General features: G+C 60.9%; 1 protein-coding gene across 2 annotated transcripts in view; it reads left to right on the forward strand.

Annotated features, from left to right (window-relative positions):
- The first annotated feature begins 15,570 nt into the window (after positions 1 to 15,570).
- The window catches only part of Zcchc14 (zinc finger CCHC-type containing 14), a 51,544-nt gene continuing 49,181 nt past the window's right edge, over positions 15,571 to 17,933 (forward strand). Inside the window, exon 1 of one of the 2 annotated variants that reach the window (XM_048354989.1) lies at positions 15,571 to 16,201. In XM_048354989.1, coding sequence (XP_048210946.1) covers positions 15,620 to 16,201 — 582 coding nt within the window. In that variant the 5' untranslated portion in view covers positions 15,571 to 15,619. The remainder of the gene's footprint in view (positions 16,202 to 17,933) is intronic. The other variant, XM_048354990.1, reaches the window with a different exon arrangement.

A 17,933-nucleotide genomic window follows, 5' to 3' on the forward strand; every position in this document is an offset into this window, starting at 1 on the left:
TGTGGCCGTAATCAGCTCAAAACTACATTTCCCAGCCTCCCCTGCAGCTAAACATGGACATGTGATTAGGTCCCAGCCACTCATTTGTGAGTGAAAGTTCTTGGCCTGGTCCAGAAGAGGAGGCACCTTGCACTGGTACTTCCTTCTGCCTGGCTGGAATGTAGGCGTGCTGGCGGGAGCCGGAGCAGCCAGCTTCAGTCTTACCATGGAAAGCACACATTGTGGTTGGCAGAGCAACAAGAAGACAAAGGAGTTCCCAGAGCTGTCTGTTTACCAGGATTGCTTCATTTCTGGCTAGTTCTTGAGAAAGAAGTAATCCACGTCTCATTGAAGCCACTGTTGGCTTGGCCTTTGTTCCGGCAGCGAATGTAATCCTAATGAATTCCCGGCATTATAACGTACTCCAGGCTGCCCCAGGGGCGCCTGCCCTCCTAGAGCAACACCGAGTGCAGAGCCAACCCTGGCGAATGCCCGCTCTGGGCATAGCGCACACTACCCCATCCCTAGTTGCTCGGCTGTCTCATCATTCTGCTTTCTCCAAATCCTACCAACTCCAGGAGGAATAGCAGCTTGGCTTTTTTTTTTTTGCCAGTCCTGGGGCTTGAACTCAGGGCTTGGGCACTGTTCTTGAACTCTTTTTGCTCAAGGCTAGCACTCTGCCACTTGAGCCCCAGAGCCACTTCCAGCTTTTCCTGTGTATGTAGTACTGAGGAATCAAACCCAGGGTTCGTGCATGCTAGGCAAGCACTCTACCGCTAGGCCAAACTCCTGGCCAGCACCTTGGCTCTAACTGGGCTGTTTTTGCAAGCCTCCCATTACCTGCACCCCCAATTGAATGGTTTTCTGGGTAGGTGCAGCCCTTCCTGGGGGCTCCAGGCCTGCCTTTGTGCATCGACATAGGTCTTTGTCTGACACATGTCTCTTGGACCTGGTCAACTCCTGACCCATGTCATAAAGGAGGTTTTCCTTGTCTCTGGGTCAGAACAGATCAGGGGTAAAGAGCCACAGAGCCTGGAATTCAGAGATAAACACTTGATTAATAAAGAGCTTAATTAAAAACACACAGCACTACAGGGCATTGGTGGCCCAGTCCTGTAATCCCCGTTACTCAAGAGGCTGAGATCTGAGGCTCACAGCCTGAAGCCAGCCCGGGCAGAAAAGGCCATCTCCAATTAACCAGCAAAAGAAAAGAAAAGAAAAGTCATCCTGGAGCTGTGGCTTCAGTGACAGAGTGCCAGCTGAGCGAGCAAGCTGAGCAAAAATGAAGCCCTGCGTTCAAACCTCGATGGGGGGGGGGCAGTGGGGGAGATGCTTCTCCTAGGAAGATGATCCTGTGATGACAGACGTACTTACATAGGGAAACAGCTGGGCTTGTCTTTAGGGAAGACGCCTGGCTTGAGAGAGCGAGCCTGCTCCAGGGTCCTGGAGGAGGTCTGAAGTGCGTTACCTGGCTGACCGGAGTCAGGTAACGTGAAAGCCGAGTAACCGCGAGTGTGGCCCGGTGTGGGGTACACTGTAGTCGTAGAGCTGCCACAGTGAGCCCACCCTTACACACACAGACGCACACGCGCGCGCACACATATGCACTGATATAAAACCTTCTACGTATAATTAAATCCGCCTAGTGTCAGAACAAAGGAAACACGTCATCCCAAGGAAAATTGAGGCCGAGCCCTCATTTCCTGCTTCTCGGCACTCCCCACGCTGCCCCCACGCTGCCCCCACGCTGCCCCCACGCTGCCCCCACGCTGCCCCGAGTGAGCGCTCCGCACCTCTTCCCAGGTGCTGGGCGGTGTCGGAGTGGCTCCTCTCCTCTCCTCTCCTCTCCTCAGCCTCGACTTCACTGCAAGCCCCCCGCCCCCCGTTATGTGGTCCGGGGCTCCTGGTTTGCCGTGGCTCCGGTTTAAGGTCAAGCCCGCGCCGCGCAGGCTGAGCCGGGCCCCACTCGCTTCGTACCCGGCCTGACTTCCGCCTCCCGCGGCAGCCCCCGTTCTGGGCCGCCGTCCGCACGGTGGGCCCAGCCGGGGTGGCAGCCCTCCCGGGCCCGGTGCTCAGGCCGGAGCACCGCCCCGGGCCCTGGGAGGAGGGGAGGCGCGGAGCCCCAGGGCCGGCATCCGCTTCCGGCCAGGGCTGTGCGACCGCCCTGCGGGGCGGCCTCGTCCCATGTTTGGGAAACATGGAGGGATGCTCGTGGCCCCAAGTTCCCAACCGGGAAGCTGGGCAGCCGGACGTGCGGTTTTCTGATGGCAGAGCCTGAATTCTTTCAGGCCAAGCCCAAGGAGCCTGGAGGAAGCCAGGGCGGGGGGCGGGGGGCGGGGGAGCCGGGAGAGACAAACGGGTGGGTGGTGGTGTGTGGCGAGGCTTTGGCAGGGCGGGCAGGCCCGGCCCGTGGGAGCTGGGGTTTGGGCGGCAGGGCCCCGTCTGCCTGCCAGCCTCTTGGCCGGGCAGACACGCATGAGTCACCCTCTCCGCTCCTGCCCAAGCCCCCTCCCTCCGCCCGGGGCCCGGGCTGCCCGCGGCTTCAGGAGCCCAGCGGGGCAGAGCACAAGCCGCTCGCTCGGAGGAGGGCCTGGCCTGCTCGGAGCCCAGCGCTCGCCAGCAGCGCGGAGGGGCCCGGAATTCCGCCTCCCGCCAGGGGCCCTAACTGCACCCAGCTCTCCCCCCCACCCCGATCTGAGGTGGGCGCTGTGGCCCTGTCCCCAGCCTCACCATGCTGAGCCCAGCCCTGTGTCTGTTGCTCCCAACCCCAGGGTCGGAGGCGGAAGGGTGACGGAGCCAGCTCTGGCAGCCGCCCCGCGCGGCCACTCCTGCCACCATGCCCCCCCCCCCGGGGCATGGGCCTCGCTCTGGGCTCGGTGCACCCCCGCGAGAGGTGCCCAGACTCCCCCGGCAGCGTGCGGGGAGGTCTCCCGGAGGGGGCGCGGCCACGTCTCGGAGCTGCCGGGACTCCGGGCAGGATGTGATTAATGTCGCTGTGGGTGTGACAGCCAGCGCGCCTGCCAGCCGGCAGCCCGCCGGCTCCAGCGGCACCCCCGCCCCCCTGCTCGGCCCCCACCCTGCAGGCGGGCCTGCCCCTCCTTCCCTGGGACTCAGCCAGGGTGCCAGCCACCTAAAAATAGCACTTCCCCCGACCGCGGGCCCGGGACGGATCGCCCGGCGAGGAGGCCACCCTCTCAGGCCTCGGGCACGGGGTTTGCCAGAAATCCGCCCCTCGGGCCGAGGAGGGTGGGCAGAGCGAGCCGGGCGGCCAGCTTGGGCCCTCGGCGCCCCTGGGCGCCGCCCACCCGCGCCCACGCGCCCGCCGCCCCGCCGGAAGCCTGAGGACCAGTCTCTCCTCCTGGCCCTCGGTGCCCCACGGGGCAGGCGGCCTAGGCTGGGAGCAGCAAGCTGGCTGAGACCCTGTCCCCGGCCCGGGTTCCCCAGGCCTCTCCGTCCAGCCAGCGGCCCACACGGTCACGTGACCCTCCCGTGACCCTCCCGGCCCCGTCTCCCACTGAGCTCTTCCGGTCTGGCATGGTTAATAATGGTGACACCGTAGAACGGAGGAGTCCACAAGCGGACGCCGAGCGTGGAGGGGGACGGGAGCCCTCGGGAATCCTGTGGCCTGTTGGAACCCCTGGCAGGGCGCCATGGTCTTTGCGTCTAACCTGATCACCGGTTGCCTGTCCGTAACCCAGTTCACAAAACCATTTTAGGAAGATCAAGGGAATGGCTGGCACTTCTTTGTTCCTTGGTGCCAGTCCTAGGGCTTGAACTCAAGACTTGGCTCTGTCCCTGCACTTTTTTACTCAAGGCTGGTACTCTACCACTTGAACCATACCTCTAGCCTGGCTTTTGGCTGGTTAACTGAAAATAGAGTCTCACAGGCTTTCCTGCTCCAGTCAGATTTGAACCGTGATCCTCAGATCTCAACCTCCTGAGTAGCTGACAGGTGTGAGCCGTGGGTGCCTGACTGGTCCATTCTGTAAGGTCCACCCGGAGGGGGGCTCCTTGCAGATGCCCCCCACCTGTTTAAGTCTGCCCCCAGTACTTGAGTTACCTAGGTAACGGGCACACCTGGAGGCAGTTACCTCCCCTTCCTCTGAGGTCACATCCAATCCACCGGCCACACCTCCCGCCTTTCCCTATCGAATCTGGCTCATCACCGTCCCTGCTCTTTCCTTTTCTCTCTTACTCTTTCTCTTCTCCCGTCCCCTCTGTCTCCCCATGCCTCCATCTTGTGTGGGCTGGCAGAACTCCTTCCTCCTGAGCCACGTGGCGGGTTTCCTTTCTGGTGAGCCTTACACATTCCTTTTGACATCGATTCTAAAGCACCTCTTTTAGCCTGGCCTGGTGGTGCCCACCTGCAACCCCAGCACTTGGGATGCAGAGGTAGGGAGAGGGAGCGTTTACAACTCAAAGAAGAAAGGAACGTGGAAGGTTGGGAAGCACCGATGTGCCCAGACTTGGCCGTCCTCACCTAATAATGACTGGATCCCAGGAACCTTGCACACCCAGCCCTGGGGACCGGAAGGAAACGTGACAAAAGGCTTCACAGGGCCTCCAGGTCATGTGACCGATGTCAGCTCTCTTCTTTGTAGACTTGTTTCGGATTTTAAAGTCAGAAACACTAAGATAACAAAAAGCTACCCTTTATCTCCTGTGTGCCTCAAGCTCGGCCAGGATTGCCCATTCCAGTCTCCTCACCGCCAGAGTAAGGTGCCGGTAATTGCTGTCATTAAGGATTAGGAAACTGACAAGGCGAGTGACTCACATCTAAAATCCCCAGCCATTCGAGAGGCTGAGATTGGGAGGAACGAGGCTTGAGGCCAGCCTTGGCATAGACAAGAGACCACCTCACTTCTCAGCAATGGTGGGTGTGGTAGCACATGCCTGTCATCCCAGCCACAGTGGGGAACAGAAAATAGGAAAATGTGGTCCAGGATTACAGTGCACACCGAGGCCAAAGGCCACACTGCCCCCCAACTAACTGATGCAAGCTGGGCGCCGGTGGCTCACACCTGCAATCCCAGCTACTTAGGAGGCTGTGAACTATAGATCACAGTTAAAGCCAGCCAGGGCAGGAAAGTCGGCGAGACTCTTCTCTCGAAGTAACCCCCCAAAGCCAGAAGTGGAGCTGTGGCTCGCCTTGAGCAAAAAAAAGGTCAGGGACAGCACCCAGGCCCTGAGTTCAGGCCCCAGGACCGACACACACACACACACACACACAATCAGAAAGAAGAATGAGCGATTGAGCAATCTCCCAGAGGCTACCCAGCTGCTGGTGACAGAGCTGGATTTGAACCCCGGGCCCTCTAACTCCAGGATGATGTCACAAACAAACAAGCCTGAGGGTTGACTTGAGTTTCCCCTCAGAACCGTGCAGGACTCTGACTCGGGGTGGGGGGGGGGGGGGACAAGCCCGTTTGCCAGCCCTGGGGCGGCAGTGACCCTGGCCCGCGGAAGGGCTCTCACAGCCCCGGCTTGGGGCTGGCTAGAGCTGGTGTAGGGACGCAGGTGGCCCTGGTGAACCCACACACCGAGTGACATAAACAGCCCCCCTCCCCGGTGTGCCGGAGGCCGGGCCGCAGCCCGCAGCCCCGCAGCCCCGCAGCCCGGCAGGGGCAGGGCCCTCGGCCCTCTTTGAGGCCGTGTTCTGTTTAGTTTCACTGAGAAGAGCAGCTCAGGGCCCTGAGACGCGGCCATCCCTCCACTTCCTCTGGGCGGCCAAGGGGCAACTGGGGGCCCAGCCCGCGGGCTCCGTTCCTGGAACGCAGTGGAGACTCTTTCTCTAGGATACCCCAAGAAACCTTCCAAATAAGCAAAGAGGCTGCGGGGAAGCCGGTGGCTGGGAAACTGGGGAGTCTGACACTGCCCCGGGACGAGGAGGAGGAAGGCCGTGGTCCCAGGGACCCATCACCCACCTGGCAGCTCACAGAAAGCCCCCACCACGCCCGGGGTCCAGCCCAGGCCCCGGCGGGGCCCACAGCACCAACTCAGCCTAAGCTCGGAGCCACATTGCATGCTCTCCATTCCCCTGCGCCTCGGGGTCCTCTGCGGGTGGTGAGAGGGACAGACCGCCCTCTCCCCAGAGCCAGAGGCCCCCACAGGGCAGCAGAACCACGGAGAAGGTGGCACGCGGCCTCCCAGCCACTCTTAACAAGTTGTTACTCTACCGGTGGTGTTCAGAGGGGTTACAGCTGCATAAGTCACAAAAAGAGTACGTTTCTTAGTCAGGTGCCAGTGGCTCACGCCTGTAATCTGAGCTACTCACAAGGCTAAGATCTGAGGATCGAGGTTCAAAGCCAGCCCAAAGAGGAAAGTCCAGCGGGCTGGGGATATGGCCTAGTGGCAAGAGTGCCTGCCTCATATACATGAGGCCCTGGGTTCGATTCCCCAGCACCACATATACAGAAAATGGCCAGAAGGGGCGCTGTGGCTCAAGTGGCAGAGTGCTAGCCTTGAGCAAAACGAAGCCAGGGACAGTGCTCAGGCCCTGAGTCCAAGCCCCAGGACTGGCCAAAAAAAACAAAAAAAAAAAAAAGAGGAAAGTCCAGGAGACTTTTATCTCCAGTTAAACACCAGAAAACTGGAAGTGGCACTATGATAGAGTGCTAGTCTGAAGTGTTCATGCCCCACGATCACCACCACCACCAACAACAAAAAGAACACATTTTGTTTTGGACAACGTCATCCCTTCCCTTGCTCCCTCCCAGTGTTTCCCTCCCATCTCCATATGGTTCACTTTCCACATAGTACCCAGGGAGTACCACTGCTGCATTTGGCCAACTTTTGTCTCTCCATTTCTGTGCTCAGTCACTCTTGTTTTTTTTGCCAGTCCTGGGGCTTGAGCTCATGGCCTGAGCACTGTCCCTGGGCTTCTTTTTGCTCAAGGCTAGCACTCTGCCACTTGAGCCACAGCGCCGCTTCTGGCTTTTTCTGCATATGTGGCGCTGAGGAATCGAACCCAGGGCTTCACGCATGCGAGGCGAGCACTCTACCACGGAGCCACCTTCCCAGCCCCTCAGTCACTCTTTAGCGAATAGAGATGCCCGTCCAGAAGGTACCTGTTCCCGTGGGCAGCCCACCGCGCTGCCCTCCGAGGTCACCCTCCGAGGTCACCGAGGTCACTAGGTCTCAGGGCCATAGCTGCCGTGGCGACGGCAGGCGGGCGGTGGCCCGCACGGCATGGTATAGACAGCAAACGAGGACATTTCACCCACACAGGATGGGTCAAAATCCGAAGATGACACAGGCGAGGTCGAACGTGTTTGAAGTGCCAGCACTTCGGAGGTAGAGGCTGAAGGGTTATGAGTTCTAGGTCCAGCCTGTTGTTTCAAAACAACAACAACAAAAATAACTGAAGGTATTGAGACTCAATAGTTTCCTGCTCCCAAATACAGGTGAAAAAATGAACAAAGGCAAGTGGACTGAACACAAGTTCCTTTCCAACTCACTTTCTTCCTTTCCTAACTAAAGATCGAAGCCTCGGACTATTCTGGCTTCTCTTCCTCCTAGAGTCCTTCCCATCCTGGGGTTGCTGCCATGGGAAAGGGAAATGTTCACAATCCTTTGGAAATTCTGTAAGCGTTCGGGACAAACGTCAGTTGCACGGGACAAGCGGCAGGAGGGAGGCCCAGTAATGGGAGAGATGAGCAGGGCGCTGTGATCTCGGAGAAGATCGTTCTGGTGCTGGGCGCGGAGGCTCACACCCTGACCCCAGCTCCGGCAGGGGTGGGGATGGAGGAGCATGGTTTGAGGACGGCACTGACAAAAAATGTCAAGCAAACCAAACCAAAAAGGGAGCCAAGCACGGTGGCATACACCTGCCTGCCGCCCCAGCCACCGGAGAAGCATCAGCAGGAAGACCTTGGTCCAGGCCTGTCCAGGTAAAAAGCAAAACCCTATCTCAAAAATAACCGCAGCAGGGAGAACAAAGGAAAGGGTGACCGTGACCAAGAAGCAGCGTACTCACACCCTGACTCGTGGGCCTACAACCCTAACAACAAGAATAAAAAGAACCAGAGCCAATAGAGCTAGAGCTGCGGTTCAAGCAGTAGAGTGCCTGCCTAGCACGTGTAAGGCTCGGAGTTTAAAACAACCCCGCCACTGCCGGGAGCTGGCGCTCACACCTGTCATCCTAGCTACTCAGGAGGCCGAGATCTGAGGATCACGGTTCAAAGCCAGCCTGGGCAGGAAAGGCCGTGAGACTTTTTTCTCTGACCAACTAGCAAAAAAGCTGGAAGAGAAAGTGTGGCTTCCATGGTAGAGCACTAGCCTTGAGCAGGAAAAGCTAAGGAAGAGTGAGAGACCCTGGGTTCAAGTCCCAACCCCCATGCGTGAGCACGCGCACATACACAGAGACACAGACGCACACGGGCATGCACAAAACGGTCAAAAGCAAATACTGAGCCTGGGCTCAGTCCTTTATAGCCTGGGTATAAAGAAAGGTTTATCTAATCATGGCTCAAAACCCAGATACCATAAAAGAAGAGATCAATATATTTAATGACATAAAAAAACCCACAAGATTCTTTTCAGCAAGGTTTCAAAGGGCAAGTGACAAACGATGAGAACATTTTCCACCTAAATCACTGATATCCATAATCTGTAACGAGATTTCAAAAATCAAGAGAAACAGGGAGTAAAGAACCTGACAGAAAAATGAGCAAAGAGCCCAGCAAAGCTTCTCGCAGCTGTAATCCTGGCTACTTGAAAGTCACAGATTAGGAGACCGCAGTGTCAGCTTGGGCAAAAAGACCACAAGACCCCACCTCAGCCAGTAGCAAGTCGGGCCTGGCAGTTCACACCCATCATTCCAGCTACATGGCACAGCAAAGAGGACCTGAGTCCACGAGCATACAGACTTCATCGTGAGGCCTCATTGAAATAATTCTAACTGAAAAGGGCTGGGAAGTCAAGTGGCAAACCATCTGCCTAGAAAGCAAGGGTTCTGAGTTTAAATCCCAATATTAAAACCCAAAACAAGGGGCCGGGAATATGGCCCAGTGGTAAGGGGCTCGCCTCGCATACCTGAAGACCTGGGTTCGATTCCCCAGCACCACATAGACAGAAAAAGCCAGAAGTGGCACTGTGGCTCTAGTGGCAGAGTGCTAGCCTTGAGCAAAAAGAAGCCAGGGACAGTGCTCAGGCCCCGAGTCCAAGGCCCAGGACTGGCAAAAACAAAACAAAACAAAAACCCAAAACAAGTCCATACACACACACACACACACACACACGAAATGGCAAGTCCTAGAAACACAAAATGGTACTCCCATCTCATTCTTAAGCCCCGCTGGTGACTCCAAGGTATTCTGTTGCCGTTTAGTAAACCCGTTCTGCTCAAATGAGGTGCGGCAGATTCTGTTGTTTGGTGTTTGTGTGGTGGGCACAGCCTATATCCGATGCCAGTGTACCCAGAAGCATGGAGACTCCCCAAACTTGCAGTGTACCCACTCTCGTGCCAGATTCCGGGCGGTTTTAACAGAGGAGCCCACAGATGCAGTTCCAGGCAATTACAGCTGTTTTGTTTTGTTCGGTGCTGGTGCTGGAGCTTGAACTTGGCTTTTTTGCTCACAGCTGGCATTCTGCGCCTTGACCTGTGCCTGTAGTCTGAAGGATCAGTATTGCTCCAATAAAAATGTTGCCTTCTGAAGCCAGCTACCAGAGGCTCATGCCTCCTGAGGAGGCCGAGATGGGAGGATCACGGTTCAAAGCCAGCCTGGGTTGGAAAGTCCCCGTGAGACTCATATCTCCAACTAACCACCAGAAAACCAGAAGTGGAGCTGTGGCTCAAAGTGGTAGAGCGCTAGCCTTGAAAGAAAAGAAAGAGCTCAGGCCCCAAGTTCAAGCCCCATAACTGCCAACAAAGCTAGGCTGCAGAGGTGGTTCAAGTAGGAGAGCACCTGAGTTCAAGCCCCGGAACTAACAAGGAAGAGAGAGGTGGGAGGAAGAAGGGAGGGGAGAAAGAAAGGGAAGGAGAGAAGGAAGGAAGGGAAGGAACAGAGGGAGGGAGGGAGGGAGGTTTTTCTAGGATGGCGTCTTCGAAGCAGGGGAGGTGACAGGTTAACCCCATTCTGACGGCCTTGCCAAAGCAGCGTTTCAGAGCTTCGCCTCGTCTTCCAGACCGTGTGCTGCCTGTGTCTGGGCTCTGAGTGCTGGAGTCTGGGTGCGTCTCGGGTCTAATGCAGGCTTGATCAGATGCCCAGGAGAGCTGCACCGTCCCATCCTCTCCGCACTTCTCCGGACACCACGGGAGCCAGAGGGCAAAATCCACAGAGCAGGGTTGTCCTTTGAAACTCTCCCAGCTTAGACACGAAGAATTTGCAGGCCCAGCACTTGGGGGTTCGTCTGGTAGGTCGTGATATACCCGGGTGATTCTACACTGCCTGGGAGCATTCTGGATACAGTCACTGGGAAGGAAGGCCGTTTGGGATACGATCAGGGAGGAAACACATCAGGCCGGTGTGTGTGGTGCTGCCCACTCGGCGTCCAAGCACTGGGGAGCTGAGGCAGGCGATCACGGCTGGGCTGCGTTGTAGACAAACATACGGAAGGGGGTGGCGGCTTCATGCCGGTCATGCTACCTATTTAGGAGACGGAAACAGGAGGGCAGAAGGTTTGAGGCCAGTCCAGGCCAAGTTAGCAAGACTCTCTCCAAAGCAAAGGACCAAGAAAAGGGACAGGAATGTAGCTCAGTGGTAGAGTGCTCACCCAGCAAGCGGGAAGCCTTGAAGTTGATCCTCAATGCCACCAAAGGAGGACGAGGGAGCAAAAGCACACGTAGAGAAGCAAGGAACAAATTTACCATGGAAATAAAGTCTCAGAACCCCATGGTGAAATCCCAGGAGCTGCGGGGCTCTCGCGGCTCACGCCTAGCTACTCCGGAGGCTGAGATCTGAGGATCGCTGTTCAGAGCCAGCCCAGGCGGGAAAGTCCATGAGACTCTATCTCCAATTAACTGCCAGAAACCGGAAGTGGGGCTGTGGTTCAAGTGGTAGAGTGCTAGCCTTGAGGAAAAAAACAACAACTCAGTGACAGCACCCAGACCCTATGTTCAAGCAACGCAACGGGCACAAAGCCCCAAACCCAAAACCAACCAACCCAGGAGCCATGCTTGTATGATTCATCCTGGATACCTCAGTTTCCCTATCTGTAAAACCAGGGAGAGTTCTTGCCGAATGATTCCTACCTGAAATTCTGGTTCTTTCTGTGGTGGCTGCGCCCCAGGAGCCTGGGCAGAAGCGCGGCACCCCAGGAGGCGCTGCTGGGCCCTGTGTGCGTGGGGACCAGGTGGCTGGCTCCGCCGCAGGTCCTGGGGCCGGGCCACAAGGAACCCGACTCCGGAGCAGCAGACCTGCCCTCAGGGCAGCCGGGCACCCGGCCCAGGCCAGGCACCCCGCCGGGCAGGTCTGTTCACACAAGCCAGGCACGGGCACGTGTGTGGCTGGGTCAGCAGCCGCGGCTGGGGGAAGCTGGTGTCCCACAGGGGCCCCCGGAGGCCCCGTCTGCCATCTCCTCCTGGGAGAGGCGCGGCCTGTGCGCCACTGACTTAGGCTCACGATTGGCGGCCCCGGTGAGGGGTGCTGAGTCCCCAGGGAGCAGGGTCTGGGCCAAGGGAGAGAGGGGGCTCCTTAAAGAGCCCCGGCCAGGACCACACCCCTGGGGGTAGGAACCGCTCCCAGTTCAGCCCGTACCTGCCCTCCGTTCTGCCCCTGGCTTGATCTCTGCGGGGCTGGCCCACTGTTCTCCCGGGGCGGGAAGGAGGCGGTGCACAGGGAACTCGTGGCTGTGGCCCCAAGTACCCCCTGCCTGTCACCGCCTTCAGCCAGGTGAGAGTGGGATCTCACCACTCTCAGACGAAACCAGAGCAAACACAGGCCACCTCTCGCTTGCTTCCCCGCAGGCGCCCTTGGCGCCCCGGGGCGGGACAGCCCCTCCCTCGCTTGCTGTCCTATGATCACCGGTGGCCAGTGTGATCCCCCAGCTGGATCTCAGCTGCCGGCCTGCCCCGCCTCCACGGGCCCAGGACAGCCATGGCCCACCCCACCCAGAGCGACGGCCGCCCCGTCTCATCACCACCCTGCACTTGTCCCTGCGGGGCCTCCGCCACCCTTCTGCCTCAGGGGAGTCCCTGGGGGACACCTGAGTCCCCTCAGCTTCGCAGGAGGAGAGGCAGCAATGTGAAGTCCAGAGGGCAACAGTGCCTGCGCCAGCCATGGAAGCCCCCGGGGGGCGGGGCGGGGGGCACGGGGCACGGGGAGGCTGCACCAGCCACGGAAGCCCCCGGGGGCGGGGCGGGGGGCACGGGGAGGCTGGCCCAGCCACGGAAGCCCCCGGGGGGGGCGGGGCGGGGGGCATGGGGCACGGGGAGGCTGCACCAGCCACGGAAGCCCCCGGGGGGCGGGGCAGGGGGCACGGGGAGGCTGCACCAGCCACGGAAGCCCCCGGGGGGCGGGGCGGGGGGCACGGGGAGGCTGGCCCAGCCACGGAAGCCCCCGGGGGGCGGGGCAGGGGGCACGGGGAGGCTGCGCCAGCCACGGAAGCCCCCCGGGGAGGGGGCGGGGCGGCTGCATGGGGGCAGAGCCCAGGAGCTGCTCAGAGCCTCAGGGCCGGCATGGGCCGAGCTCCGGGCAGACGGGAGGCAGCAGCTCCTCCTTCGCAGGGCCGAGTCGATGCTGGGCTGCCTCAGTCCCTCAGGGCTGGGATGGGGACTGCGTCGCCTCGAGTGCTGGTCCTGTAGGGCGGGGACTGAACATGTGTCGTCGACTACACTCAAGTTCAGAGGGAACGTGACGTTGCGTTGGTTTCCTGTGGTTAACCCAAGGGTCAACCACAAAGGGAAGGGAACTTAAGACTGTACAACTGTCCTCTGTGGCGGTCAAGAGTGCGAGGTCACAGTGTATATATGTCTACCTGACCCAGGGAAGGGAAAGAAAAACAGGGTATAAGATATCACAAGAAATGTACACACTGCCCTACTATGTAACTGTACCCTTTTTGCACAACACCTTGTAAAAAAAATTTGTGTTTAATTAATAAATAAATCACAAAAAAAAAGAGTGCGAGGTCAAGCTGTGGGGGCCCTGTGACCCCTCGAGGGTGCCGGGGCCTCTGCTGGCACCGGTGTCCCTCAGCTCCACCTGTGTTTCAATGGCCTTTTGTTCAAAATTTCTGTGGCTTCTTCCTCCTCACCTCCCCCCCTCCTCTTCCTCCTCTTCTTTTTCTTTGTCGCTGTCATCATCTTCGTGGCTGTCATCGTCATTGTCATCTCCTTTGTGGTTACGGGGGGCTTCAGTCAGGACCTCGCTGTCACAGGCATGCATTTTACTACTTGAGCCGGGTCCCCCTGCCTTTACGTGTGGGTTTTGGCAGTCCCGGGGTTTTGAGCCACATCCCCGATTCTCCGTGCTTCCCTTAGTTTTTCCAGTGGGGTCTTGCATTGAGCCCGCATCAGCCGGGACTTGAGCGCGACTTACGTGTCCCCTGTGGTTGGAGCGGGTTTGGCCTCTGCGGCCCAGCTAGGGAGGGTGGGTGGCTTCCTTAGCAGGCGAGGAAACAGCATCAGAGGGGTTCCAGGGCTGGCCAGAGCTGGGACCAGAATCCAGGTGGGCGGGCGGGGATTCTCAGGAGCCCCCTGGGCGGTCTGGCTGGGCGCTCCTTGAGCTTTGATTCTGGAAGTGACAAGAAGAGATGGGACCCAAGTCCTCATGGAGCAATGAGGTTATCGGTCGGAAAGAGGCTGCTGGAAGTCGGGTGAGTGAGGGGGCACCGGGACCAGGGCAACCCTGGCTCTGACAGGCACCCCTGCTGCTCCCCCCCCCCCGGGGGGGGAGGGCAGGCCACTGGGCACCTGCGGAGAAGTACCCCAAGGGGCATGGGTAGAGGGAGGGGCCGCACTCGTGTTCTCCAGCCCTGGCTCTCTCCTGCAACGTCCGCAGCCCGCGTGGGGCTCTGGGAGGACGTTTTCAGCACCTTGGACCACATCGGGACTCGTCTCCACCTCGTGCTGCCCTGGCTGGGCCAAGACCCTCCAGGGAAGGGCCGGAGGTGGGGGGGGGGGGGCTCTGCCAGACCCTCGGGGCGCGGGCCCAGCCCCCCCCCGGGCTGTGCAATCAGGACGCGGGAGGGGGCTGGCGGCCGGAGGAGGGCTCTCGGGCCTGCGTCTCGGCGTCTCCACCTCCACGCGGCGGTTCCTGCAGCGGCGGCATCGAGAGGGGGCCGGGTGTCCCGGCCTCCCCCGTGCTCGCTGACCCCGGCCCGCGTGCTCGCACTCCCGGGCTCCCCGAGCCCAGGAGGCGCTGACGGGGAGACGGCGTTCGGGCTCCCCCCGTGTCCCCCCACCCCCCCGCGCCCGGGCAGGCCGGCCGCCTCAGAAATGCAGGTCTCGGCCCTCTGTGAGCTCACCAGCTTCTCACAAGACCCCGAGACGGTGGTGGCTCCCCCCCGCGCTGGCCGGGGCGGCGTCCGGGGCTCCGAGAGGCCAAGTGACTCGCCCAAGGTCACACAGCTCCGCGGGGACGTACCGGGGATGGAACCCGGGTCTCCAGAGCCCAGCTCGCCGGCTCTCCCAGGCGGCCTTCACCTCCCCGGGAGAACATTCGGGAAGACGGCAGGAAGGCCGGTCGCCTGGCTGGACCCCCCCTCCCCCCCCCAAGAAAAAAAGAAAAAAAAAAAGGCTCGGCTCAAACCTGCGCGAACAAAAGCGCCCAGAAATCCGCCCCGGGTTTTCCGGCCCGCCGGGCTCCTCCGACCAATCAGGGGGCGCCGGGCGCCGGGGGAGGGCGGGGGGACGGCAGGGGGTGGCGCCAGCGTGATCGACAGCCCCCGCGGAGGCGGGACCGAGACGCGGGCGAATCCCGCGGCGGGGCCCGGCCAATCCCCGGCCGGAGACGGGCGGGCGGGCCAATGAGCGCGCGGGGGCGGGCCCGGCCGGCCAGGGCTGTCGCGAGAGGCGGCCACCCCGCCCACTGGCGCTGGCCGCGGCCGCCCGAGCTCGCGGGCGCCTTCCCTCAGCTCTCCGGCGGCCGCTCTCGGCCCGGCCCGGCCCGGCCCGCCCGTCCGCCCGCCCGCCCGCGCGGGCAGCTCCGGCGGCGGCCCCGTCCGCGGATCCCTCCGCCGCGTCCGCGAGGCCCAGCGCTCCGAGGCGCCGCCGCCGCCGCCGCGCGGCCCCGCGGTAACGGCCGGCCTGGGCGCAGGCGCAGGCGGCGGCATGGCCGGGGCGGCTCCGTCGGGGGGCGGCCCGCAGTGACAGACCCTGCGGCGCGGGGGGAGATGGGGGCGGCCGCCTCCCGGGCGACGACGACGACGACGAGGAGCAGCCGCCGCCGCCGCCGCCGCCGCGCACCGGCCGCCGCCGGGGACGGGCGCGGGCAGGGAGCCTCCCCGTGAGCGGGGGGCCCGAGGCCGCTCGCCGCCCCCGGCCGCCCCGGCCGCCCCGGCGCCCCCCGGCCCGCGCGCGCCCGCCCGCCGGCCCCCCGCGGGGGGCTCGCCCGGCCCGCGCGCACCCGGCCCGCACCCGCGCCCGCGCCCGCGCCCGGCCTCGCCCGGCGCCCGCCCCGGCCCGCGCGCCCCCGGCGCGGCCCCCGGCCGCCCCCGCGCGGCCCCCGGGCCCGGGGCGGGGCGCGGCGCGGGCGGCAGCATGGTGGAGAAGCGCGGCCCGCTGCAGAGGGACGGCGTGTACCGCTGGTTCTCGGAGCTGCCGTCGCCGCAGCGCGTGGAGTTCCTGTGCGGCCTGCTGGACCTGTGCATCCCGCTGGAGCTGCGCTTCCTCGGCTCCTGCCTGGAGGACCTGGCGCGCAAGGACTACCACTCGCTGCGCGACTCGGAGATCAAGGCCAACAACCCGGCCGACCTGGGCAGCCTCACCAACCTCACCGACGAGGTGGTGCGCAGCAAGCTGCTGGTGTCGCTGGCGCTGCTGGGCTCGGAGCAGCGCGAGGCGGCGGGCGTGCTCTACCGCACGCTCACGCACATCGACTCCATCATCCACAACTACGGCCTGCAGCTCAACGAAGGCCGCACGGGCGATGAGTTCCTGCTGCTCTTCACCATGGCCTCCAACCACCCGGCCTTCAGCTTCCACCAGAAGCAGGTGCTGCGCCAGGAGCTCACGCAGATCCAGAGCAGCCTGAGCGGCGGCGGCGGCGGCGGCGGAGGAGGAGGAGGGGGTCCCGGGGGTCCCGGGGGCAAGAGCGCGCCCACCTGCCCGGCCTGCCACAAGGTACGTGAGTGCCCCGCGCGCGCAGTGCGGAGGGAAGAGGGGAGCGGGAAGGAGAGGGGCGTTGTCTGTCCGCATCCCAAGCCCCCACCTTCAGTCTGCCCCAGACCAACACGCCAAGCTCCAGGGCTGCCCCATTCCCCAGCCCCGTCCAGACCCCCATGGCAGTACCCGACGTTCCAAGCCCCCTCCCAGTTCTCAGACCCGACCCACACCCACCACCCCAAGCCCCCCCCTCCCGAGTTCCCACCTCAGCCCTGCCCCCAGCCCTCAGTCCAGACCCACACCTAATCTTGAGTCTACAGCTGACCCTCCAATCTGTACCCCAAATCCCTACTGGAGACCACCTAGAATCCACAGTTGACACCCCAGTCTCCCTTCCATCCCCCAACCTGGTCTGCCCTGCACACCTCACTCATCATGCCCCAACCTCTAAAGTCTGCATCCCAGTTCTCTGTTACCCGCCCCCCCCCAAAGGCTCTTGGGATCGGCTGGAGGGAGAGGATGTCTGGGTTCATTTTGCAGGCCCTTTGGGCATCCTGTTTCCTGGGATATCCTGGGCTGGAAACACGAAAAGGCCTTTGTCCACTCAGCCAGGCTCTTGGGTGACAGATAACAGTTAAACGCCATGCCACCTGGCTTTTGCCAAATCTTGTACTTAGTAGAAAAAGAAAGGGTCTGCCTCCTGAAGCCAGCTGGGCGAGGTGCCGTGGACAGGGCTTTAGAACTGGGCGGAGGAGGTTGGACTGCCCCTGCCACTGGCCTACCCCACACGCGTCTGCAGGCCTGCAGGTGTAGAGCAGGCTGTTGTGCAGCCTTGGAGTACAGGTGTGCACAGATGTGTGCTGCGTGTCAGTGAGTGTGTTAAGAGCTTAGCTCTTGTTCCAACAGAAAGGCTAGAGCCTCAGTGCTGCCTGCATCTCACTACCAGTTACTGTGGCAACTTACCTTCCCGGAAACACCCCAGCCGGCCCCCTCCCCAGCCCCTGTATCGGGTTAGGGAACCTGGGGCTGTCTCTGGGGTTAGGGAACCTGTGTGCGTGCTCGCGCGTGTGTGCATGTGTGTGCGCGTGTCTTTCTCTAGGCTGTCTGTCTTTCTGGGGTTAGGGAGCATATGTATCTCTCTCACTTTGGGGTTAGGGAGCGGATGTCTATCTGTCTCTGTTTCTGTGTCTCTCGGGGGTTAGGGAGCATGTATCTGTCTCCACACTGAGCCGGAAGGATGTGCAGTCATCCACTTAGAAATGACAACTTTTTCCAAGTGTTTCAAAACTGCAAACAAAGGTTTGGGCCTTCACAAATTCTTCTTCTTTTTTTTTTTGTCGGTTGGTTGTGGGGTTTGAACTCAGGGTCTGGGTGCTGTCCCTGAGCTCTTTTGCTTAAGGCTAATGCTCTTTGAGCCGTAGCTCCTCTTCTGGTTTTTGAGTAGTTCATTGGAGGTAAGAGTCTCACAGGGACTTTCCTGCCTGGGCTGGCTTTGAATCCCCATCCTCATCTCAGCCTCCTGAGTAGCCAGGATCACAGGTGCGAACCAGGGGCGCCCGGCTCTTTCACAAATTTTAACAGCCTTCTGGAGCCCAGCCCCATAGTTTTTCTGGGAGAAAAAAGTCCTTCTCTGCCCAAGCGTGATTTCTTCGGAAAGTAGAGCGTACAGTCAGGCCCTAGCTGCCTGGTGCCTCTATGTATAAGGTCTTTGGGCTCCTTGAACTTTAAACTTTGCCTTTATGGAGTGGCT

This window comes from Perognathus longimembris, chromosome 10 (genome assembly GCF_023159225.1).
Source record: "Perognathus longimembris pacificus isolate PPM17 chromosome 10, ASM2315922v1, whole genome shotgun sequence".
NCBI classification, from domain to species: domain Eukaryota; kingdom Metazoa; phylum Chordata; class Mammalia; order Rodentia; family Heteromyidae; genus Perognathus; species Perognathus longimembris.